Source organism: Diplotaxodon limnothrissa, linkage group LG11 (genome assembly GCF_057381915.1).
Source record: "Diplotaxodon limnothrissa isolate DT_005_m linkage group LG11, D_limnothrissa_male_GT1.1, whole genome shotgun sequence".
NCBI lineage: Eukaryota > Metazoa > Chordata > Actinopteri > Cichliformes > Cichlidae > Diplotaxodon > Diplotaxodon limnothrissa.
Genome location: NC_140606.1, coordinates 25,511,766 through 25,537,711, shown reverse-complemented (window position 1 = coordinate 25,537,711; position 25,946 = coordinate 25,511,766). Strand labels below are relative to the sequence as shown.

The following is a 25,946-nucleotide window of genomic DNA, read 5'->3' as shown; positions in this document are numbered from 1 at the left end:
CAAAATTAATGTATGAACGCTGAAGTCCAGAGGACATGTGGGCCAATCACAGACATTGAGTGAGAAGTTAGTGTCCAATGGCAACATATTATAGCTTGAGTGATACTTATATTGGCCAATCGTTTTCATCGTTAAACGCCTATTGTGGGCGTGGTTAATCACTTCCAGGACGCTCATGACATTTTTTGTTTATCTACACGGGACAAGGCATGGCGTGCGAAGGTGGGTGTCCGAGTACGATCTTTTTCTTAGGTTTAAACTTAATGCACCTTCACTGCAGGCTAACACCGGACGTCAGTTAAAAATTTTTTAGTCAAGTCACCCGTACAAATCACTTTACTTCTTTCATAGATTTCAAAGTAATTAAATTCGAAAGTTGGGATTATAATTCTCCTGAAAGTAGGAGCAGAAAATGGTTTTCTTACATATGCCTCGTTGCTAGTAATAATCAATTTGACAGCTGGGTTGCAGACACATAAAATCTGTGATGTCGATGGTTGAATCACACAAACTAGCGGTTAGCAGATTTTGTCTTCATATTGACCGGAAGTGGTATTACAGGGATGCGATTTTAGAGGAGACTTGTCCATACACATTTGATAAAAGTTGCTTCCGCGTTGTTTAAAGCTGTTTAGATCACTACACATTGGGTGTTTGCAGGAATACAACGGCACAGGTACAGTTAGCGAGTCAATAAGTACCGATGAACTTTATCTTAACGCTATGGTGGGCGGGAGTCAATTAGCCATGCAGGCTAACGTTAGCTGCACAGGTTTCTATTTAGGCTATTCGATCTTTCTTTTAAAGCCTTGTTAAAACTAATGTTACCTTAATTATACGTTAACATTACAGTTTATGCATTATGTTACCCGTGTTTATGTGCAGCACTCTTCCTGTCTTGCGCTTTGCCAGGAATGGATGCTACTCAGATGATCAGTGACTCAATCTTGGAGTCAGATGAGGAAGATAATGAAGAGGAGATCGAAAATAAGAGGGGACGACCGTTGGCTAAACTGTGCATCTTGAAAAATAAACACATACCTGAGGCAGGTGAGTGGCTAACTGATGTTGTTTTTACACGTGATCTGCACAGTCTGGTACTACTTAAGATAGCCTTTATTAGTCCCACATGTGGGAAATGTGTAAATCTTGCATACAGAGGGGGAAACATTTGATCCTTTGGAGAATTTGCAACTTTGCTCAGTTACAATGAAATGAACAGTCTCTAATTAGTATGCTAGTTTCATTTTAATAAAGAGGGACAATATAAAGATATTATATAATATTCGATCCCCCTTAATAGTTAGTGATGAAACTCTTGTTGGCAAAGGATCAATATGGTCCAGTGCATTGACCCATTAATTTGGTGAAGTTGTCCAGTACCTTCGCATTAAGACAGCCCCAAAGCATAATTTTTCCGCCTCCATGCTTGACTGTGGAGATGGTGTTCTTTGGGTCGTACTCTGCATTTCACTTCCGAACTTCACTGCCAAAGAGCTGAATTTTGGTTTTATCTGACCACACCACTTTGTCCCACACCTTCTCTGAATCATTTAGCTGTTCACGGGCAAACTTAAGACAAGCCTGTACATGTGCCTTCTTGAACAGGGAAGGCAAGATTTCAATCCATTACAGTGTAGTATGTTATCAGTGGTGTTCTTGGCTGCTTTCAGATCATTAACAACCTCCTCCCATGTAGTTTTGGCCCAGCAGTTGTCACTTTCTCATCAAGCTTTTTGCTAAAATCTTGTCCAGGACATTCTTTGACAGCTCTTTGGTCCTGCCCATGTTGGTGGAGCGGTTGGAATGTAAAAAATGCATTCTTCTGATTTATTGTAATGTTGTACACAGCCAATCTGCAGGTGCAAGAATTCTGGTTGGATTCAAGAGGATCAAATACTTACTTCACTCAATGACATCCAAATCAAAACTTGTAATGTTTTTTTTCCTAGATTTTGGTTAATGTTCCGTCTCTCTCAATTAAATTGATGTTTTATAAACAAATAAAGTAAATTAAACTACACAAATAGGCAACAAATAGGGAAGCCAGTTTGGGAGTATGCGGTTTCAATAGTATTTGCTAGTAAAAAGCTGAGCTGCAGCATTTTAAACAAGCTGCAGTGACACACTGACACTCGAATAAAGACACTAAAATGGAATGAAGGAATAAATAAATAGATCTGAACCAGAGAAATGACTTCACCTTTCTGACTATATATCTAAGTATATTGTTAATGATGATGCTCTCTTTCACACAGAGTTTCCCCTCTTTTTGGGTGATAATGTGCTTGGCCGTGACCCCAACTCCTGCACTGTGCCCTTGCCGGCATCCTCAGTGTCCAAACAGCATGCTACTATCTGCCTTTGTGTGTACCGGAGACGTGCCTGTCGCAGTGAAGTGGACATGGAAGCTTTGGTTTGGGACTTAGGGAGCATGAATGGGACCCGCAAGGGCCGCTTAAAGCTGACTCCTAATGTACGCTATGCCCTCAGTGAAGGTGACAGTTTGGTGGTGGCGGACATCCCGTGTCAGTTTGTCATTTGTGGCGTAGACTCTTCTCAGGGGGACGCAAGCTCTCCTCTGAGACAAAATTCAGGGGTAAAGACCAAGTTGCCAGATGCCTCGGGAGAAAAGGGAGATGACACAAGCACAGACAGCAAGAAATGTGTCAATGGAGGGACAGAGACTCCTGTCAGAGCCAGCTGCCTGACCTTTGAGCAAACTCCCCATCAGCCACAGGGGACCTTGGTCCCAGAATCTGACTCAGACTCAGACAGCGAAACAGGAGTAAGAGGAGAAAGAAGACGAAGGACTCTAGGTTTGTACATTATATAAATATTTATAACTATTGAAGCTATGCTTTTTGGACCTGGTGTTTACAAGTTCACTTTTATTCTCTTTGTAGTGTCTGATTCTGACTCCCATAAATCCAGCCCCATCAGCTCGTCATTCTTGAGTCCCCCAAACAAAGTTGTCCCTGAAAGGTATACCCATAAAAATAAGCTATTTATTGGTATTCTTTTTGTAACTGTGATTATACTACTGGCTTAGCCATACCCCATTAATACATATGTTTGACTTGTTCATTGTAAGACCTGTTAATTTGTTTTTCCCTGTTCTACAGTGACAATGAAAGCCCCATGACAGTCTCGTCTTCCTCTAAAAATAAACCAAACAGACATGACAGCTTCACCACACAGGAGACAGATGTAGATGCGGCGCGACAGCAGTTGGAGGAAAAAAAAGTGGTTGCACTTGTGGAGGACAGTGAAGAGGAGGAAGAAAGAGCAGTGCAAGCGGGGACAAAGTCTCTGAAAGGGGGTTGGCATATGCCAGTGGAAAAGGAAAGCAATGCCAGTTTTACAGGAGACGGTGAATTGTCAACACCAGCAGTCTCTACAGACGCAATCCCTGCATTTAACATGGACAGTGACACTGATGTGGAGGGAGAGGACGAAGAAGTGGCATCAGCGGGGCCTGTGACCTTGAATACAAACCAACAAGTTGATCAACCTCCAAAGACGGCCCAGTTTCACATGGACAGTGACACAGATATCGATGAGGATGATGATGCTTCAGGTAAAGCTCCCAAAGCTCTGCCTTCTTCTGATGAGAACGCCAAAACTCCTCATGCTGTTTCAGTTATTCCACCTGAAGGCGTCACCATGGACAGTGACACTGATGTGGACGATGATGGGGTCGTGTCAGACGCTGCCACAAAAGCAGGACCGACAGTATGTCAGAGTGCGCACACAGCAGACTCTGCTTTTTCAGTGCAGGCAGAAGATTTTCACCTCCACAGTGACACTGATGTAGATGAGGACGAAGCAAAAAATACAACAGATGAAACACCTAATAAATCAGATATAAAGCTTACAGCTCTTAAATCTGCTCCTGTGGCTCCTGACAACCTGCAGGTAGAGAGTGACACGGATGACGAGGCTCTCCCTGTCCCTGCCACCAGTAAACCCTCAGTGGTCGCTGCTGTTGCAGATTCACGCCCCACTGCAGTTGCAGATGCTGATTTGGAGATTCTCTCTGACAGCGACACAGATGTGGAAGATGCATCTCTTCTGGCTATACCTGTTGGTGTCACAACCTTGTCAGCTTCTCCTGGCCCAACTTTAAAGGCTTCTCTGGCAGATTCTGATGCAGATACAGATGTGGATGAATCTAGCGTGCCCCCTGTTGGGGATGAGGCTAAACCAGCTGATGTCAGAGTCGACGGCGATACAGAAGATAAGAAGTCAGATATTGGAGAAGAAGGTGAGGACCAGGTGCCCAGGCTGCACAGGGAAACTACACCTGGGTTGCTGGCTCCCCTTCTGCAGAACTGCTCCACTCCTGTGCAGATGTCAGGTAATCGATCAATCTTCAGAATTCATTTAGACTGCAAATATCTACTCGTTTGTTTTATTGCATTACCTTTCTAAATACTTTCTAAAATTCAGTAATTGATTATATATGACATACATCAGTGGCACAGTTTTAGGTGAGGCGCAATCTGAGGATAGAACTAGCCTGTGATGTTACAGTGGTCTCTTTACAGGATATCACAATGACTTGTAATGCAGTAATTGCAAAAAATACAATCTAAAAGAAATATAATCAAAGAAAATAATACAAAATATGTGAAGTGTATTGTTGGTGCTCAAAATAAAGACGGCGCCTGCAGGAGAGAGAGGTTTGAAATGAAGAAATCGATCTGTTTTTAAGTGAGTGGACTTGAGATTCTGTGTTAACTTCTTCGATCCAATCGTGTAAAGTGTTTGTTGCGTTGCGATGAGAAAGCATCAAGTTTAAATTGACTTTTACTTTGGATTTCAGATGAAGAAGTGGAAGACATGGCAACTCAAGCCTTCGTCAGTCCCTCTTCAGGTTCATTAAGGCGTGAGTAAATGACTTTTAATAATGTCAAACGAGTCTGTTTCAAAAACATTAGTTCATTTTTTTTCTTTTGGCCAACAGGAGCGGCAGTGCCTGCAGTAAGACCTGTAGTATTGTCGTCCTGCTCAGACATCCAGGAGGAGGAGGATTTTGCTGTGGCTGAGACGCAGTCCTTTACATTTCAGAGCCGTGACCGTGTGAGCAGTGAGGAACCAACCCAAGCTTTTGTACTTGAGTCTTCTTGTGACAATAAAAATGACCAATCTACCAAAGAAGAGTCTTTCCAACTGGGACTGTCTGACAGCAGCCACCTGCAGTGTCCAGACCAAGCTTTAGCTATGGAGAACACCCAAGCTTTTGTTTCTGTGGAGAGGGGTGTGAACCTGGAAGATACCCAAGCATATGCAGCCATGTCAGCTGCAGACAGATCCTCTGCAGAAAATGACGCGAACCTGGAGGCCACACAGGACTATGTAGAAGATAAAGAGACTGAGCGATATCAAGTAGATGTGGCCTTAGAAGCAACACAGGTATATGTGGCAGAGCCGTACAGTCACGCTGAGGATGATGCAGATGATGATGCTTGTGAGACACAGCCTTCAGACTTTACTGCCTCTTCTACTCTTGCCATAGCAGAAACCCAACCAATGTTGCCTATTGCAGGAGAGGAGGATCTGGCAGCTGAAAATCCAGTTTGCTCTGTTCAACAAATTCAGCCGAGATCCCTCAAGGAGGATGGTCCAAAGGCAGCTCAGCCTCAGGAGAAGGGCCTCAGCGACGCTCAGTCTGTAACTGAAACTCAGCCCGTGTGTACAAGTGACAGTGAAGCAAGTGATGATGAAGGCTCATTTCCAGCTCAGCGAAACAGAACAGCAAAGCCACTGCCACTTGAAGAAGCGCAGACACAAGATCTCACTTGTTCAGAGTTGTCGGTTTCTGAAACCCAGCCAATGCACGGTGGAATTGCTGAAACCCAGCCCATGGCTACATGTGACGATGATGATGAAGACTCAATGCCAGGCCCGAGAAAAAGGAAAGCAAAGCAGCTTCATCTTGAAGAAGAGGAGACGCAACCTGTCGCAGACTCTGAGCTCTCCACTGCTGAAACCCAGCCCGTGGCTACATGTGATGATGATGATGAAGACTCAATGCCAGGCCCACGAAAAAGGAAAGCAAAGCAGCTGCAGCCTGAAGAAGAGATGCAAACCCTTGCTAGTTCTGAAGTCTCTGCTCTGGAAACTCAGCCCTTGAGTACAAATGAAGGCCAGCAAAGTGATGAAGAGGATGTGATTGCATGCACTCGGAAAAGAAAAGCCAAGCCACTTCAGCTTGAAGAGGAGCAGACGCAGCCCCTCACTAGTTCTGATGTTGAAACCCCGGCAGTAGTGACAGGTAAATGTGATGATAAGGACTCAATTCCAGGTCCACGGAAAAGAAAGGCAAAGCAGATGAAGCTTGAAGAAAAGACACAGCCAGTCGATAATTCTAAAATGACCCATGTTGAAACTCGACCCTTGACAACAAAAACCGGATTATCGCCTTCAGAAGAATCTGAAGCGGGAACCAGTGGAGCTTGTGTTCCAAATTTAAGAGTGACAAGAGCAAAACCGAGAGAAGAGGAAGATCAGGTGGCGTGTCCTGGACCATCCAAGAGGCAGACTAGAGGAAGGAGTGGAAAACCTTTGTCTGATGGTGACAACAATAAGGAGATGGTAAAACGGGCTAGAGGGAGAAAGATAACGAAGCAGCAGAAACATGATGGTGAGGAAGAGGATGAAACACCGGTAAGAGAAAGAAACAAGCAGGCTGTGAATAAGAGCCTGATAAAGCAACAAGATGGGAAAGATAGAGAGGAGGAAGATGGTGCCGATCTCAGACAAGAAAGAGAAGAAAATGATAACGAACGGAGGACGACTGATGAAAGAAAGAAGCATCAGGATGAGATAGAAATGCAACTCATGGAAGAGAAGTTAGAAACAGAAAGAAGAGTAAATAAAGAACAAGAAAGATTGCAGGCTGAAGATGCAGCGAGAGCAGAGAGAGAAATCAAGGAGAAGGAAGAACAACAGAAAATAGAGTCTGAAAGGATTGAAAGAGAAGAGCGGGAGAGGTTAGAAAGAGAAGAAAAAGAGAGATTAGAAAGGGAACGAAAGGAACAAGAAAAAGAAACTGCAAAGAGAGAACAAGAAGAGAGGCTTGAGCGGGAGCAACAACTGCAAGCAAGACTCGAGAGAGAAGAAAGGGAAATGGAGGAGAGAGAGAGAGTGGAGAAAGAAAAAGAAGCCCAAGAAAAACAGTTGAAAGAACTGGAAGAAAAGAAAGAGGAACAAGACAAATCCAAAACGCCTTCAAGAGGCCGAAGAACAACCAGAAGAACTATTGCTTCACAGAGCACAGCAGAGCCAGACCAAGACTCAACTGTATCAACCAATGACGATTTCCCAGCAAGGAGAACCAGATCACGCTCAAACTCCTCCAACTCGGTCAGCTCGGAGAGGTCTGCTTCAAGTGTCCACGCCCAGGAAAGCAAGGGCAGAGGGAGAGGGAGAGGGCGAGGGACGAGGGAGACCAGTGAGACACCCCAGAAACCCGTCGCCAGAAGCAGCAATCGAAGGACCACTGTGGCTGCAGGGGCCGTAGAGCACGAGCCTGACTCGTCCAACTCACTAGCCCCTGAGGTTTCAAGCTGCAGCGTGAGCTCTCATAACAGAGGAAGAGGAGGCAGGCAGCGAGGAAGAGCGAGGAAAACAGAACATGACCCAGACTCTATCCCTTCTGTTAGTCAGAGTCAAAGTGATCAGAATTTAAGCCCTGCCAGGGGAAGAAAGGGCAAGAAAGCTGAGGAGTCCTCCAATGAGGCTCTCCATAAAAATGGTAAAGAGGACTCTCAGCCGGCTACAACCACTAGAGGGCGACAACAACCCAGTGCAGCTACAGATGAGGAAGACCAGTCGAAGCAAGAGGAAGCATGCACCAGCGAGGAATCGCTACCTAAAAGAAATGTCAGGGGCAGAGGTCAGAGAGCAGTGAAGAGTGAAACTGTGGAGAAACCAGTTGCTCCTGCGGTCAGTGATGATGATGAGGCTAAAGATAAAAGAAAAGCAACGAGAGACTTGGAGGCAAATACTGGAGCAGATCTCAGCTGCAGCAAAAGGAAAGAAAGATCTTCAAAAACGGCAGAAACAGACGAGGAAGAAGGAAAAGGCAAAACAAACGACGAGATTCCTGTTAGTTTACAAGGGAAGAAAAGAGGTAGAGCATCCACCGCTCAGGCAAAGAAGAGCGCAAAAGAGTGTCTCTCAGAGGTGAAGGAGGAGGAGAGAGAAAAGATGGAGGGTGCGACTGTGGAGAAAAAAGTCAGAGGTCGACAATCAGCGGTCTCGAGAAAGAAGAAAGAGGAGCTGGAAGAAAGTGGAACATCTTTAACTGCCACAAATCAAGATGCAAATTTGGAGGCATCAGAGGTGACTATTGCTTCACTTTTAAACATATGCAGCCAAATGGAAACCATAAAGATGCGGTTTTGATTGAAACAAAAATGCATTAACATTGAAGGGTAAATCAGATGAAATGGAAAGCTGAGTAGTAAATAATTAGTGTCGAGAAGTTCTTGTTGTGAAAGAAGGCTTTTACCTTGGCTCAAGGCCATGGTGCATTTTCCTCTCTGAGTCAGCCTTTTCAATATTGATGAACTACCATCAACATGAGTTACTCTCTCTGTTTCCTCCACTTTCTCTAGAGCAGTCTAACCTGCTCCGCATCACTGCTAATGAATTAAGTGGTTTAGTGGTCATCCAGTCACTTCCTCCACTTACATTTTATGGTGTTTGCTTTCTGGTGCAAGATGTTGTACCATCTTCTTTGCATGTTCCATACTTTGCCCTTCGCTGTCTTCAACCTGTTTTGTTTTCCCTGTCTTTACCTACCCTCTCCCCTATAACAGCCCCAGACTCCAACCAGCAACGCATCCCGGAAGCGGCAAGCTCCTGCAAATTTCTCTCCCGTGGCAAAGAGTCCTCGCTCCTCCTCTGCATCCCCAGCAGCAAGTGGTCGACTACAAACTGAAGGCCAGGCATACAAGGTCTCTGTGGTTGTGTTAGCAAAACACGCATTTTGTGTTTAGGAAAGAGACGCTCATACGGTGGTAGCTAGGCTGATCAAACCTAGCCTAAGACATCGGAATCATAGTGGCAAATCCTATACTTGTATTCTTATATACTAAACATCATATTAAGAAACACTATTCTAAACTATCTTAGCATCTCGACAATGCTCTCAGTCATATTACTGAGCTGTAGCCAGTGAAACGTATTATTTATGGAAAGTCCACCACGTGGTGCTAGCATCACATGCTCTTCCAGTTTTTTCCCAGTTTTTCCTGAAACATGCTGCTGGCACTACATTTAAAATGAGTGCACATGTATGTTTACAATTACAGTTTAATATTGTGTTTTAATCTTTTGGCAATTCATCAGGCTTTAGCCTTATAAACATTTTACTCAGTGTCCTAATAGAATTGTAAAATTCATGTTGTGGTTTTGTTAGCATCATATTATCGATGAAGCTTTCAGAAGTCACCGCTCCTGCTCGAAACTTTTGGATATTTGGACCCATTATAATAAACTAAACACAAAGCCTCCTCCATCTAACCTCTGTGCACAGTGGTCTATTATAACAGCAGTATCTACTCATCCAAATCATTGAAAGTAAAAGGATTTCACTAAGCGTTGCATTCACACTTAGAGCTGCGTAATCAATTTGTGCAGGGTTAAAGTTATTTTTGGTTTGTTCGTGCAGATGAGAGCAGGTGTTTTGAGCTCACGAAATCATTGTTCCACTAACCTCCTGCAGCTTGTTCTGAAATTTCAATCGACTCTCGGGCATGACTGTAAAATGCATGACAGTGCTTTTCTTTGAGAGAAATGCCTAATTTCACACCTCTATTTTGCCTGCATGGCAGATTAAGTTGACTTGAGGCTTTTGCTTTCACAGGTTCTGTTTACGGGGGTGATGGATGAAGCAGGGGAGAAAGTGTTGGCGCGCTTAGGCGGCAGCTTGGCTAAAGGTGTGGGAGACATGAACTGCCTTGTGACTGACAAAGTGCGCAGGACTGTCAAATTCCTTTGTGCACTGGCCAAAGGCATTCCAATCGTCACTACAGACTGGCTGGAAAAGGTATGTTTGAAAAACTGCAGTCAGAAAGTTCTCTCTTAATTTATTGCAGATGTATATTATGATAATAGTCACCCTTCTTGTCTGTTTTAGAGTGGCAAAGCTGGGAGCTTCCTGTCTCCCTCCTCCTTTATTGTTAAGGATCCTGAGCAGGAGAAGAAGTTTAATTTCTCCTTGCACGAGTCTCTAAGGATTGCCAGCAGCCAGCCTCTCTTAAAGGTACTCACTCATTTTTCCTTAGAGTGAGAGGTTGACAGTGTGCCATTAACAGTATTTCCACTAGCAGACGGCACGGGGGTGGTGCATGATGTTTTCGTGATGGGAGCCCATAAACGTTTGAGTCATCCTCAGTCTAAATCTGGTTTAATATTTCCCTTCGAGCATTGTTTGAGCCTCTTTATTGTTAGCAATGTTCAAATCTTCAAAACAGCAGCCTGTGGATTGTTTATCATCATTCTGTGGCTTAGGGGAAAGTAATTTGATATTTGCTGTAAATATACTGATTATATTGCATGTATTATGTTTCTCAGCTTGCGCTATTTCATAGAAGCTTGTAAAGGCATACCTTGTTACAACATAATACCAGCTAAAATTAGACATATAATATCAAATTTCAACCCCAGGAGGCTTTTACTAAATTTCTTGAAGAGATTAAATAAAAATAGATTCACTCATCCATCTCTTTTCTCCCGCTTATCGGATTCAGGGTTGCGGTGGAGCCTATCCCAGCTGTCCTAGGACAAAAAGCAAATAGACCATTGGATGTATTCCAAATAAAAGTAGAGTAAAATGCTTTGCCTTATTTCTGTCTCTCAGGGATACGAGGTCCATGTTACTAGATCGGTTAAGCCAGAGCCAGTTCACATGAAGGACATCATTTCCTCCAGTGGAGCTACCTTTCTACCAAAGATGCCCTCTTCTAATAAGGTGCCAGTTAAGCTGAGAGCCCTTCTCCGGCCAAAACGTTACATGAAATAAGTCTTTGCTTATGATGTTTATTACTTACATTTTAATTCCTCTTCTATTTTCTGTCACCCCCGTCTCCCTCTCTGGCTCTTAGCCTCACACTGTCGTGGTTTCCTGCGAGGAGGACTGGTCTCTGTGTCGCCCGGCTCTGTCTGCATCTCTCCCTGTCGTCACCGCTGAGTTCATCCTCACAGGGATCCTGCAGCAGAAACTCGATTTTCAGTCCCACACACTCTCGCCTTCCACAGCAAATGTACAACCTGCAGGTGGCAGAGGAAGGGGCAGGAGGAAGACTTAGTACTCCCGGAGCAAAAATACAGTGACTGTCTGTGTATGAAATCTTTAGCTGTGAGGTTTGTCCGTCATTTCTGGATACACTTTAAAACTGTAGACCGGTAAAACACCTGTTTAGCTATTGGACTGTGAAAGACTGTATTGAATGTATTGTCGATTGTCCACTGATGTAAATGCGTAATTTACAGACGTCAGTGCTGGAAGAATGTGAATTATTTGACTGTCCATCATCAAATATTTAAAACTAATTTTTAACTTTCCAAGAGAATGAACTGAGAAACAAACAGAAAAGTAGTTAACTTAAGACATTTTGGAAGAATGGTGAAAACTTTCTTTCTAAGCTTGTTTGTGCAGTCTTTTTCTTTTGCCTTATACACACAAACACATTGAAACTGTTAAAGCTACCTCCCCTCTACTTCAAACCCTTCTTTTTTTATGTAGAAACAAGCAGAGCAGGAAATTAACACTGCTAAACTGCTGGTACCCTCCATGTGTGCTAACTGCTTCAGCTCAATCAGCCTGTTTGGCAGGTAACCAACCTTGAAGAGGGAGTTTGTGTAAATCATGGTGGATGGGAGAATAGATGTGGAGATGGTGTCTGTTATGGTATCCAACAGCCTTGTAGTCAGAGGAAAAAAGCTCGTTTCCGGCCTACATAAGAAGTTCATAGTGCCTTTTTAAATGGAGATAATGACGAAGCTACCCACGTGTCTTTCTGGGGTTTTTTTCTGTCTCCATTAACCACCACCATCTACTCCATTAAGGCCTTATCCCATCCTGTTCCTCCAGAGAGAACAAGACAGACTGCGGATGTACCTTCTGCATCAACGCCTTTGTGGTGTTTGTTCTCGCCATCGATGTCTGTTTGCTTTATATGTGGATGTGTATTTTTTGTGTAATGCACAAAGCTTGATTACTGACCCACTGTCACTGCTGTGTCACTGGTGTTTTAAAGATGGTAGCTTGTCATTTTTAGAACTGTTAGCATGCTAATGCCTTAACTTGAAGTCTGTCTTCGTATCAAATAATGAAATGTCTCCATTATAAATGAAAAACATTAAATATTTTCCAGCTGCAACCACACTGTGCCGAGTTTAAAATTTCACAGACTGAAGCTTCTAAATCCAAAAATTGACTTTCAAGTTAAACCTTTTTGTTTTTCAGTAGATTTGATTGTAATTTTAGACTACTGAGGACGTCATAAATGAAGAAGGGGGTAGATAAATTGGGACGAGCAGAGGATTAGTGAGGAAGACGTAAGGGCAGCTATGCAATGAAGAGTGGAAAGGTGGTTGGTCCACCTGTGGAGGTGTGGAGATGTTCAGGAGAGAGGGCAGTCAACTTTTTGACCATATTTTTGACACGCCCTTGGAGAGTGAGAGGATGTCTGAGGGATGGAGATGTGTACTGATACTGATTTTAAAGAACAAGGGTGATGAGTGGAAGGGTTTTAACTACAGAGAGATGATGTGGAGGAAAGCCTGGCGAAGTGGAGGTATGCTGCAGAAAGAAGAGGTACAGAAATCAGTAGAAGCAAAACATGACCATGAAACGGAGAGGTGGAAAGGTGAAGTGGATAAAGGATTTTAAAGACGGAGCTGCCAACAGGCAGGAATATAAGAGGAAGACCACCAAGAAGATGAGTGGATGTAAGGTTTGGTGGGGAAGAAGAGGATACCTGGAATAGGGTGAGATAGCGATGGATGATCTACTGTGGTGACCCCAAATGGCATAAGTGGCTCTCCCTTTTCTGGCATCTTCTTGGCAAAAAAGCAAACAAAGCAATAGCTTGAGGAAATGATGGACAATTTTTTGTGTTTATATAAAAAATATGTGTTAAAAATAGGTAGATAAAGGAGGTAAACAACAAATACTTTAATAAGGTAAAAGCATGTCTCAAATTAAAGATAATATAGCCTATTAAAAAATTAAGTACATATAAACATATCAACGATTTATACTCTACAGACGGACAGCATTTGGGCAGAACGTCCTTCTGTCCAGGGTGGCCATCTGTGGAACAGTCTTCCTCAACCCATTAGAGAATGCTCGACATTCAATTTGTTTAAGGCAAAGGTTAAAAACTGGTTATGGACAAATCAAGTGTGTGATCATGTATGCGTTGTATAGTTTTAATGTTTTATTTGGGAACAGAATGGTGTGTATGTGTAAGTTTGGTGATGGAGTTTTTATTATGAATGAATGATGAATTTTTATGAATTATTATGTCAATTTTTTTATGTTTAAGGACAACAGATGGAAATGAGCCCTTGGCTATAATCTGGCATGTTTACATTCATGTAATTTTTTTTTTTTTTTACATTTATGTTCATTAACATGCACTGTCCTAAATAAATAAATAAAGTATAACGAAGTAAAACCATAATTGTTTTTTGTTTTAAAAAAAGCTTACTAAATGCAGTAAAAACATTAATGACATTAAAGTGGATCAGTATATGTACAGGAATGTGTAGTGGACAATGCTGTGCAATAAACAGCTTTGTGCTCTATCGGTATCCTCGTGTATCACTTGGCTGGTACCTCGTTAAATACCCCCCCCTAGCTGTCAGATGACCATAGGTATCTCGCGGATGAAGGGTGTCCGGTGTTTCCCGACACGAGTCGAGTGGCTCCGAGAGGGAGCAGAGCCCGACATATTCTGAACATCTTCCAAATGTTGAGCCCGAGTCGTGAAGTGCTGCTCTTGAGGGGGGCGAGGTTGCAAGGGAGGGAGACGACGAGGGAGAAATCAGGCGACGTCCGCACAGATTTTCACCTCTGAAAGCATCCCGGCAGTCTGCTCCGTGAATGCACCGCAGCTCCAGCCGGCCACTCAAAGGTAAGTGCGCTGCAGAGCGCCGTTTTTCTTCACATACATGTACGGATGTGTGCCTTAAACGTGGCCGGTACGTGACGGGTTAAATTCTGCAGTTTTTTGCCTGATGCGCTGTCCCGGCTCTGAGGTGGCTGATAAGACTCCGAGCTGCGGGGTTTATCACCAACTGCACGCTTTACTGGGAACGAGGAGAGGTGTGAAAATATGTTACCTGTTAAACGGTCCCGGCGTGGAGCTCGGGCTTTGTGGATATTTATTGTTTTCAATATATATATATTTTACTCATCTTGTTTAAATTAAAATTCAAAAAAATTTCAGAAATGTAAATTGTGGATGGGGAAATGTTCATTTTTAACAACATGCAGGCTCATCTAAGCAGGTTTAATACAAAGACATACTTGACTGATTTCATTATTGCTGGCAATATAATCATTATATGGAAATTATATAGATATATTTATTTTAGTGTCTCATGGTACTAGTTGTGTGGTCTATTGGGTAAATGTTCTGTTAAGACTTAAAAGCTTGGTTTATAGCTTCATTTCTCAGAGGAAGCCTTGGCCTACAGGCTGTCTCTGCCTTGCTCTGCCTGCAGTCCTGCTCATAAACTGTGGCCATTGCTGCACAGCATCAACACCCAACAAATCCAACCAGTCATTGTTTTCTATCACTGCACAATTATTTCATCTTAAGCATGAATATATCTCACATCTTTTCTTTCATCACCTCTCCTACCATGTTTGTCAATGCTGCACATAGCTCCACCAGCTCCCTCCTCCTCCACCTCCCCGCTCCTCCCTCATGTCCATTGATTTTAATGAATCTGACAGGTGCAAGCAATATGGTGGAAACCTGTCTCATCCTTTAGTTCACTGCAGCAGGCTTTGTAAGAAAATTGGTTGTCAGCTGCTACAGGCTTCCTCTACTAAATGGTACAAAAATGATACTCTCTGATTTCACTTGGACGAGATCTTTGAATTTGTTTTGTTTTCTTTTTCAACAAGAGGAGATCTGCAGTGATGTTTCACCATTCTTTGTTTTGGTGAAGGGGAAACCTCCAAGCTCGTTTTTGACGTATGATGCAATCAAATGCACCATTTTCATTCACTCCCACACGTGTCTCTTGATGCAACAATACTTCCTTCTTTCTTTCTTTCTTTCTTTCTTTCTTTCTTTCTTTCTTTCTTTCTTTCTTTGATGCCTCATGATTTATAAATGCCAAGCTCTGTGAAGGCATGGTGCAGTACGTACTTCTGTGTAAACCTGCTTGAGCTCACTTGAGCTTAAGCTAGCTTGCCTACTCAGCACGAGGGGGACGTGACCCCGTGTTCCCCGTGCAACGAAAACGAGTTAAGTGAAAATGAAGGAGAAATGATGGAGGTTAAAGACAGAGTTTGCTTTGTAGTTGCCCCACATTTGCAGTCACTGAAGGCATTTCCGCCTCTTTAAAGGCCATGGACAAAGATCTGACTGTGTCTCCGTAAGCGGGGAGTTTGGCGTTTGAAGGAACAGGCACGGGCTTTGATTTCAGAGTGGGATGCATTGGCTTGGATTATATAAGATAAGGAGGAGGAGAGGATAAAAGAGACACGATAAGAGAGAGAGTGAGAGAGAGAGAGCCAGAGAAAATTCAGAGAAAGTGGCAAATTAAACAGCTGCCCTGAGACAGGAGGCATGGGATTCGGGTTGAGAAAAGTCATAGTGAGAACACAAAATGTAACGGAGAGACACTGAGAAATGACACCAAGCTGTCAAACAGAAGCACAGAAAGTTAAAGAAGGCGAAAATTGTGACAGAAGTGAGAAAACAGAAGAAAAAACAGAAGGAGGCTGAGCGGAGAGGCCAGTGAGGTGGAACGAAGACTGAATGAAGCTTGGGGAAAGGAGAGAGAAAGTCAGGCAAGGGTGGCAGATGGCATGCTAGTCTGTGCCTATGTTGGCATCCCACAGGGCAGTGTATAAATAAGATTATATTATAGCTTAATGCCCGTGTTGTCATGTGCATGCATGTTCATGCTCAGTGAAGCAGGCCTCGTCTTCTCATGTTTCGCATCAAACGCTAAAAAAAAACAACAAGATTTTTTATTTTTTTGGTTCACATATCCTGGTTGTCTGTTGCGACTCCCTGAGACTAACTGCTGAGGCAAACAGATGGACAAACGGTTCCCCTTTCGTTCTCTTCACAGCCAACCAATCCTACGTCTCGGATTGCTGGATTAATTAAATACTGACTTCTTCAAGGGTCAGTCTGGTTTCTTTTAGTTAGATGTCACAGTCAGTGCATGATGCAGCAGCTTCAAACAAAGGGTTCAAGCAGAAGAAAAACAAAGATGGGGACTGTTGTTATACAATTACAGTGTAATTTGAGTTTTAGTGATGAATGGACACCACTTATTCATTTGCCATGAGACAGTGTTCTGTGTGACGCAGCTCTGTTCCATATTTTATTTCAGATACAATAAAATCAGTGGGCTTTTAGGCTTTCTGCCCAGAGTGCTGTGTGAGAATGTGGCAGACACACTGCAGAGGGTTGCATGAGGCCTTCTGGGTAACAGCAGTTCTGGTTGTCAGATTAATACACTGTGAAATGCTAATTACTGTAATTAAATAATAAGGAACAACAAGAGCCTTTTTAGTATTTGGCTTTGAAGAAATATATTCTCCAAAGCCAGTTAGATGGCCGGCATACCGGAAATACACGATCAGCCTAATAGACTGTGAAGATGGCTGCGTGCTTCATCACTTCCAGCAGGAACGGGATGTCTTGTGATGTCTGCAGTGTTACAAAGCGACACTTTAATCCTTACTGCATGTTTATTATCTGCTGCTAAGTGTGACTGTGAGCACTGCAGGTGTTCCCTCCCAGGCCCCTCCTGGGCTTTGTAAATGAAACTGCAGCAAAAATCTCTTTTGCACAAACTGTCTTGATGTGCTGCCTCTGTGTAGCAGAAGGCACTTCACATCACAATAATCCCTTCAGTGTTTCAGCTGAATTCTTCCACAACAGAGACCTTTTTTTTTAAATTCCTATGGGAAAACCAGTCGAACTGTTACCCAGATCACCTTTATACTGTGGTCACATTCAGACATTCGGGCATGTTATTAATGAGCAGCTCTTGAAACTGACCCAAAGACATCTGGGCCTCATAAATATTTACATATTCCTAACAAGAAAGAGCCTCTCTTCAGGTTAGACCTTTAAGAAAAGCTTTAAAACATAAACCTAAAACCCCGATTTAAAGCTTATGTACAGTACTGAGCAGAAATCTCGAACAACCCCTCAGTGCTCTATGGTTTGCTTCAAAAATACAAAAAAGGGCAATAATTTATTGAAACATAAATTGTAATTTAGTACTTCAGTAGAATTGTAAAAGGCTTGAAAGTGAAATTCAGTGTATAATACAGCCTGAACTCTCTTAGACAAGCTTTCTTATAATTTCTTTAAGTAGTCTTGTGGAAGGGTTCTCCAGATTATTGAAGGACATTAAAAGCTTTTCTTTGGATGTTGGCTGCCTTCTGTGCTGTTTTCTGTCACAGCGACCTCACATTGCTTCAGTGAGATTGAGATCCAGGCTCTGGGGAGGCCAATCAATGACTGATATCTACCCAGGTATACTTTTAGTGCATTGGCAGTGAGTTAGGGATCATTGTCATGCTGCAATAAGCTGTTTTATGGATTAAAATTAAAGAAATGGGAACAAATTATTTATTATAGCTATCATTTATTATTATCTTTATTACATTGTAATGTTGAGACACAACACTGGCTAATCCCTTGAGTTAGGCCTTTTTTATCCTTGGGTTGAGTCATAGGATACGTGTTAAGTAGCCTAACTAAAACCATTGAAAAAACTTGAGATCTGAAAAAAAAGGGTGGCTCAAGACTTTTTTATACAGAACTGTGTGCTATTATATCCTATTTTGTCAACAAAAGTTGCATTTCAAGCACCAATTTTGTGTAAAACCTGTAATTAGAACCAAGAAAATGAAGGGACTCCAAAAGCCCCTGCATTCAGTCTCTTCTTCGCAGACAGTTTTTTGGACGGTTAGATCTTTTCTAATTTAAGTCTTTACCTGTACAGAATAAGATAAAAGAGAGGAAAGGCACTTTCAGCCTTAGAGGTATTGCGTAGAGGTTCAAAAGACGTTCTTTTACATAAATAATTAAACAAGGTCATACATATATTATGAGGTCAAAGATGTACACATTTCAATTTATCATGATCTTTTTAAAGTATATAACTAGTGTGCTACTAAACGCTGCACTGTCAAGCTGTGGTCACTGCAGGTGTTTCCTCCTGGTCCTCCTGGGCTTTCAAACACCATAGGATGGTTATTTTTGCTGCAGCCCCCTGTTGCGTTGCTTCTGATGTGTCGGCATGAAAGCCAGCCATTCAAACCATCAATATCAGCTGAGCAGTGCTGTAAACCTCCACAGGGTCTCGTAAAAATCATCATTGTCTTGTTGATTTTCTGTTTTTAGATGTTTCCTGTTTGAGGCACTGAACTTAATGGGTTTTCATGATATCCAAGTAATTTTCCTACTTAAATATAAACTATGTTCAAGTATGAAGGAAAATAAGTACCTTTGGCTTTTATTGTGATTTAATCTGAAGATAATTAATCTTCCCTTTTCTTTCCAGACGCTAAAGAATCGACTATCATGGGGACATTCAGAGTGATCGTGCTTAGCCTTCTGGTCACCACGGGTAAGGCCATTGTCAGCATGGTTTGTTTTTGACAAGACATGCAATTAGATGTTATATTAGTACATTTTATGCTATAAGAGGAATTAGAAATTTTTATTTAAGTTTAACTGATGAAAAGGTTGTAAAATATTACTCATATCAGTTTAACTCTAATGCTCTTTTGTCTTTGTTTGCAGCTCTTTCTGCCCCCTTAAAAGGTAAAACGTGTGTCTGAGAGATACTTTTTGATTTGTCTCATATATATTGTGAGCTTTTACTCTAATGTTTGTTTGTTTCTTTGCTTTATCCACCATAAAAACCAGCTGATGAGGAATCTTACACGTTATTCCACGGAGAGGATTTCCACATCCTACTACCCTCCCAAAATGTGGAGGTCACGTTTCATAACAAGTCTGCTCCTCGGTCAAAGGATGTGCACCTGATGAGGGAAGGCAAAGTGGTACACAGTCGGCCTAAACTCGACCGCAGCAACACCCATCTCCTTATAGAGGCTGTGGGTGAGGGAGATGAGGGCGTGTACACCGTGAAGAATCTGGAGAAGCCAGACGATGTCAAACGCATGTCGCTTACAGTCCGAGGTACAGAGTAACAAGACACACATTAAACATGGTGACAGAATTCCTAAAAACCCACAAAATCACACCTAAATTAAATACTGTTTTTACTGTATTTTTACAAATACAGTAATAATCACATAATTGATTGTCATAATTGATATAATAACATAATTGATACTTGATTAGGAATTAAGACGGCGAGTAACACCAAGCTGCTACTAATCACATGCACTTGATTAACTGATCATCAGTAAGTGTGAACGCTTCTACGAAGGCAGAAGTTTGCAGGTCTGCAGCATCCAGGTGATTAACACCCTGCCATGGAGGAACGACATCAGACAAGCATTCTGAGGTTTATTAGTGAGAAAGATTATTCACAAGTGGAAAAAAGTCAAGACAGTTGCCAATTTTCTCAAGAGAGCAAGCTTCAACAAGTTCACTCCGAGGTCGGAGACACTCCAAAAAACCCAAGAGCTACATCTCAGATTGTACAGGCCTCGGTTAGTTAGCATGTTAAATGTTAAACTTCATGAAGTACAATTAAAAAAGACTGAACAATTATGGCTTGTTTGGAAGGGTTGCCAGGGGAAAGCCTTTTATCTCTACAAAGAACACGGCAGCATGGCTTTGGTTTGCAGTGGCATCTAATCAAAGCACACCTCGTGCCAACTTTCAAGCACGGTGGTGGAGGGATGATGATATGGGTTTATGTTGCTGGTAGAGGACCTGGGCACCTTGCAGTCATTGAGCTGACCATGAACTCCTCTGTATACCAAAGTTCCCTAAAGTCAATCTGTTTGATAGCTAAAGCTTAGGTGAAGCTTGGGTCAAGCAACAGGTCGACGATCCCAAGCACAGCTGCAAATCTGCAACAGAATGGCTGAAAAAGAAAAGAATCAAGCTGTTGCAATGGCCCGGTCAATGTCCTGACCTCAATGTTATTAAAGTACTGCGGTGCATAAATGAATGCCAACAAACCTCAATGCTCTGAAGCAACACTGTAAAGAATAGTGGGCCAAATTCCTCCACGATGATGTGAGAGACCGATAAAGTCACGCAGAAAACAATTACTGCATGTTTTTACTAGTGCTCTAAAACAGCATCTGAACATCGTCAAAGACGATTAGTCACATACAATTTGTTAATATTTCCAAAACACAGACAGACACGCCTCCTTATCCCCACTAAATACCTTTAATACAGATTTTTGATACTAGGTATATCTCGCTGTTGCTACTACTTGTGCTTTCAATAATAATTTCAGCAGCTTAATAAACCTACTGTTAGCACATCCTGTTTGTCCTGTGAGAATTACAAGTTGCAGCAATGTTGACTCTGTAGAGATTAGACTTGCACACAAATGTGAAGAAGGCATTTTGGGCTGGGAGCAGGAGTGGTGGGCTCAAACCCAATATTGATAAAAGCGACCGTAGCGCAGCGCTGTGTACCATATGTTGAGAGTAAATGTGAAATCAAGTGATGAAGAGGTATGTGTGTGTTTGTGTGTAGAGAGTGAAGCTGCCCTGCAGTAATTATGCAGCTCTTTTACCACCAACCCACTCCGCTCTCCTTCCCCGCCTGCTGGTGTCCTGTCGTTATCTCGTCTTTACTGTCTTTCACTTTATTTGGTTTGTATTACTTCCCCTTCATTCCTGTAACTCTGATATTTTTGGATCCTTTGTCCTCTTTTTGCAGCATCTGTCACATCATCCTTCCTGTTCTTTTTTACTCCCTTCTCAAATAAACTGTCACTCTGTCGCTGCTCATCTCTGTGAAAATTTCAGACAGTTTTCTGTCCACTTAATCAAGTGTTTTTTTCTCCGCTTTTATCTTCTAGATTGCACCGTTGAGCAGATGGTCAAATATGGAGACAAATTCAGTATTCATTTGTCGGGGGTGAATCCTCCCATCACCCTTGAATACAGACCCAGAGCTACAGAGGCCAGGGAGACATTTAGGTAGGTGATATTTTAACCCAAGAGAATATGTAATGACATTTTGCAACATTGATGTACATTCAGTGAGACAGAGGTAACAGGAAAGGTTGAGAAAAAGCTCCTCCTCTTTGACTTTCCCTCCTGCAGACCAGGTTTGGTGGTGCTGACTGCTGCAGGGACATCACCGGAGCGCTATCAGGGTCGCGTCAGCACCGGTGGTCCTTATGTCACCCTCAGTGGTGTTACAGATGCAGATGAGGGTAGCTACACTGTCAGGGATAACAAAGGTGGTATTGAACGGAAAGTCTGTCTCAATGTCAAAGGTGAGAGCACATATGAAGACACCTCATGCCTATGTTCTTCTCCTACACTTGGCTTGCTTTAAATGAGCTTCTAACCCCCCCTTCCCCTGCTGCCATAATGGCTTTTTAAAGACGGAAACATTAATGGGCTCCTGCGGGCTGATGCATTTCAGATGATCCATGGAGCTGTAAACAGACTTGTGATTTATTTATCAAATGTCCCTCCTTCTTTTCTGCCTCTTTGTGTCTCAGAGCACAAAGAGTTTGTGAAACTGCAACGCGGTAACAAACTGAAGATCAACCTGATACTCAACAGCTCCTTGGTGTACCTCTACTACAGCCCCAAGAGTGACTCCACACTGCGCCTGCTGCTGGACAAAGGAGAATTTACACCTGTAATTAGAGCCTTTTTCCCCCACTATAGTCCAGCTATGACTCTTTCATTTTTGTACGTCATTTCTGTTCCTTGTTTTCTGCCATATACTGTTACAAATGTGGATGCTGATTTTAAGTGTCTAAGTCTAAGTGGCTGCCCTTTGAGTATCAGATAAATAAGGATTATTTTGAAGTAAGATTCATACCAAAAAATATGGAGCAGAGCATGAAATGAGCATAAACATCCACTTTAATTTAATAATGTTAACAGGTTGGCTTTAACTTTAATAATTAAAACTGAGCTAATACATAGGTATTAATACAACATGATTAATGGGATTTATATTCACTCTATATGTAAAGGCAGACTGCGCGAGTCGGTCCTTGATTTTATACACCTGAATTCAAAGATTAAAAGCTGCGGCTGATTATTTTTTATCCACAGGTATTGTATCTACACACTAGCTGCCATTTACAAATACCCTATATTGTGGTGTATAATATAAAAATATATACATATTATTTTGCACAAAAGCATAAAAAAGCATTCATTTTTCAAACATATTGTAAAAGCAAATTTTATAACTGCTATTGTAATTATGTGTGCCTTGTTGTTTATGACATTTGCCCATATTCTTCTTCTCATTATTTGCAACCTGCTGAGTAATTGCAGCTTTTCTAAGTGCCTGTGCTGAAGTTCAGGCTGTTTTATAGCTGATAAATGCTTCTAACAGACTGTGTGTGTTGTTTATGTTACTTAAGAGCTAAATCCTTGTATCAGTCAGTATGAATAGGTTTGTATTCCATTTCTCATCAGTCATTCATGTTTATTGCTCTAATCAGGATTTCTGTATTTGATGCCAAGTATGAAAATGTTTGTTTTTTCACGGTAGGCCCAAACAGAGCTGGGTTTCGAGAACCGTCTGTCTCTGGAGGGCTCACTGGTCATTCTGGATGACGTCAATGATAAAGATGAAGGCCTGTTCACGATTAAGGACCTACAGAATTTCACTGTGTCTACTGTCTTCTTGGAAATGAAACGTAAGCAAGGAGTGGGGAAAACACTAATAGTATATGGTATTGTATTGCTGTTTATGCTGGTAAAAGGTCATTCCATCTAAAATGCACTGGATCTGAAAAATCCCCCTAGCTGAACCCTACAAAGGGAGCTGATTTGTTTAAAGTCATGCAAAATGTTAGCTTCAAAATTCAAGTTCAAAATGTGTAAATTCAAATTTGGTGTTTTTTGATTCGCCTTATTTTCCTGAATTTTTAAGCCCTCAATGATAACATTTCTAACATGACTTTAAATTAGAAGACTGTGAAGACTGTCTTTGGATGACTGTTATGTTAGTTAGTAATTCTAGGTCGACCATAGGTGTGAAAGGGAGCATAAATGGTTAACCGTGGATGTGATCTTAATTTTACAAGTGTTTAATAAAAGTAAAAATGCTTAAAAATATGTAGAAATTAGACATTTCATATGCCTTACCCTGTTTTGACCAGCCACCTCTTCCACGTGATGATATGACCCTTTAAAGTTTACCCAAAATATAATCTTTTAAAACTTTTCTCCAGTGAATTATCGGAGAACAATAAGTCTACTCTACACCATAGGCAATACATTTTTGCTCATTTTTGCTTAGATTGTGAATTTAAGCCATTTAAGCTTTTTAAAATTAAATGTGCAATTCAGCCCTTAAAATGTCATGTGGCCGTCTCCTGTACCTGTGAAGTAATGAGGGCTGAAAACTTCTGGAATTTGTTTTCTGTATGCAATAGAATTTCAACACATCAATGAGAAGTCGGTTGAAATATTAATATCTCTTTTCTGCCGTGTGTCCTTGTAGCCTATAAGCTGGAGACACTGTATGTGGCCATCATAGCCCTGCTGGGCCTGCTGGCTTTCCTTCTGCTGGTCTGCCTGCTGTCCTGTCTGATCAAAGTGAAGAAAAGGGCCAAGAGGGCTGCCGCCCTGGAGAAGATTGCCCAGAACGCTGGAAAAGAGGAGGAAGGAGAGGCCTTCAGACAGGTTGGAGAAAAAAATACACTACTGACGATGTGATGAAGAGCATAAGGATAGAGTGTGCTCGGATATAATGACAAGTTCTGCTCTGTGTACGTCTTCAAAGGTGGTCAAGAACATCACCAAAATGAGCGAGGAATCCAAGCATTCCCAGGCTGACAACACGGAGAAGTCACAGAGCACTGAGGTGGATATTAAAGTAAGGAAATGTGTTATTTCCCACTTAAAACTGAGTCACTGAGGTTTCTAATGATGTCTCAACTCTTATGCTGTTCTAAGCGTTTACAGAGAGTCGCAGCTTATTCAGAACGCTACTGCTAGAGTCCCCACTAAGATCGAGAAAGCGGATCACGTCAGTCCAGGTCTCCGATTTTTGCAGTGGCTTCCTATCTGACGAAGAATGGATTTTACTCTATCACTATGATTTTCAAAGGCTTGAATGATTCAGGGCCAAAATACTTTTCTGATGTGCTGCTGTGTCATGAGTCGTTCTGACTCCTCAGGTCTTTTGGGATAGGTCAAGCAAACAAACAGCCAAACATGTCAAAGCATCTTTGAGCTTTGCTGTTTTTATGCGCCACATCTCTCGAACTATCTCCCAGAAAACCTGAGGTCTGCCCAAACTCTGTTCTTTTAAATCAAGGCTGAAAACATTTCTTTGCCACTGCATTTTACACCTTACCTTAAGTTACATTTGTTAAAACCTCGCATTGCACTGTAGCTTCGCTGTGACATGTACTCTCCTATTTTATTCGATTTTAGCTTATTATTATCTTCCAGTTTACTTTGTGGTTTTAAATCTTTTGTATATGTGCCTTTTTATGTCCCCTTTTTATATCGAATGCAACTTTGAATCAATTTGTTGTTAATAGACACAAACAAACTTGCTTGACCTTGTCTTCCTACCCTCAGGGTCTCGAGGTTTCCTCTAAAGAAGTTGGAGTTGGTAATCTAGAGACCAGTGACTCCGGCGTTGGCTTTAACACTGCTCTCCCCCTGGACACTGACACTGAGGCCCCTGATCAAATCCCTGACTCTGAGGCTGTAAGCATTTCTATTGCTCCTGAAACCAAACCAAGTCCTCCGCCTGCTGCCGAATCCAAGCCAAGTGCTCCACCAGCTGTGGAAATTAAGCCCAGTCCTGTACCTGAAACTAAAGTGACCCCAGCCCCGGAGACCAAGAAAACTCCTGATAAACCTGTGGAGGAAAAGTTGGATGTGCCCAAAGGAGCAGCTGTTAAACCTAGTCCAGCCCCTAGCCCAGAACCCAAGGCCGATAAAAAACCTGCGCCCAGCCCAAGCCCAGAGCCTAAACCAGCTGTTCCCAAAGCCACCACTCCAACACCTGATAGTAAGAGTGCCCTTACTCCCACCCCTGAGCACCCCAAGCCAACCACACCAGAACCAATTACCAACGGCACGCCCGAACCTGGACCGGATTCCAAACTGAGCCCGGATCACGCCGATATTATCAAAGGCTCAGCTCCAAAAGCAGTCGCTCCTAAAACCCCTGAAGTGGAGCTGAAAGCTAGTGGTGCCATATTGGAGGCGGGCAAAGATGGCACGGTAGCTGAGGATTCAACTACTACCACCTGAGAAGTGCAAAAACACAAAGGAAGCCCCACAGATCTTGTCCACCGCTCACCACTACTGTAGACAATCGAACACCCCTTACCAAATGATGAGGAAACCACTGCAGCTGGGGCGAGGACCTCGATTTAACATGTCTAATGCCTGAACACAGTATTACCTTGATAATCTCACTTATCTGTAACTAACACTTAAACCTTTGAGACTTTCTGGCTCAGAAACACTTCACATAACATGGCTTTTGATTGTTAAACATTTTAGTTGTACACGCCTCGCAGCCTTGTTTTTCTGTTCA

At 42.3% G+C, this 25,946-nt stretch overlaps 2 protein-coding genes across 2 annotated transcripts; both read left to right on the top strand.

Moving 5' to 3' along the window:
* The first annotated feature begins 209 nt into the window (after positions 1-209).
* Positions 210-12,386, top strand: mdc1 (mediator of DNA damage checkpoint 1). The gene is made up of 12 exons (XM_085366437.1): positions 210-222; positions 886-1,050; positions 2,259-2,819; positions 2,907-2,985; positions 3,126-4,360; positions 4,829-4,891; positions 4,970-8,352; positions 8,832-8,969; positions 9,881-10,063; positions 10,154-10,279; positions 10,877-10,987; positions 11,121-12,386. Exons 1-12 carry the CDS (start codon positions 210-212, stop codon positions 11,322-11,324), a joined length of 6,261 nt encoding a protein of 2,086 aa, XP_085222563.1. The 3' UTR covers positions 11,325-12,386.
* A 1,742-nt stretch (positions 12,387-14,128) lies between these two features.
* LOC146622843 (uncharacterized) lies at positions 14,129-25,657 on the top strand. Its single transcript, XM_085365454.1, has 11 exons — positions 14,129-14,159; positions 18,799-18,864; positions 19,041-19,061; positions 19,167-19,442; positions 21,259-21,379; positions 21,506-21,681; positions 21,913-22,055; positions 22,929-23,076; positions 23,886-24,067; positions 24,168-24,260; positions 24,974-25,657. The coding sequence occupies exons 1-11, from the start codon at positions 14,129-14,131 to the stop codon at positions 25,655-25,657; spliced, it is 1,941 nt and encodes a 646-aa protein (XP_085221580.1).
* Positions 25,658-25,946: the final 289 nt, after the last annotated feature.

Excerpts from the sequence above, each read along its gene's own strand:
- mdc1 (XM_085366437.1), top strand. Across the intron at positions 4,892-4,969 it reads CTCTTCAGGTTCATTAAGGC|GAGCGGCAGTGCCTGCAGTA; the intron begins GTGAGTAAATGA and ends TTTGGCCAACAG. Across the intron at positions 10,988-11,120 it reads AGATGCCCTCTTCTAATAAG|CCTCACACTGTCGTGGTTTC; the intron begins GTGCCAGTTAAG and ends TCTGGCTCTTAG.
- LOC146622843 (XM_085365454.1), top strand. The coding sequence starts at position 14,129 with ATGCACCGCAGCTCCAGCCGGCCACTCAAAG. Across the intron at positions 19,062-19,166 it reads TCTTTCTGCCCCCTTAAAAG|CTGATGAGGAATCTTACACG; the intron begins GTAAAACGTGTG and ends CATAAAAACCAG. Across the intron at positions 19,443-21,258 it reads CATGTCGCTTACAGTCCGAG|ATTGCACCGTTGAGCAGATG; the intron begins GTACAGAGTAAC and ends TTTATCTTCTAG.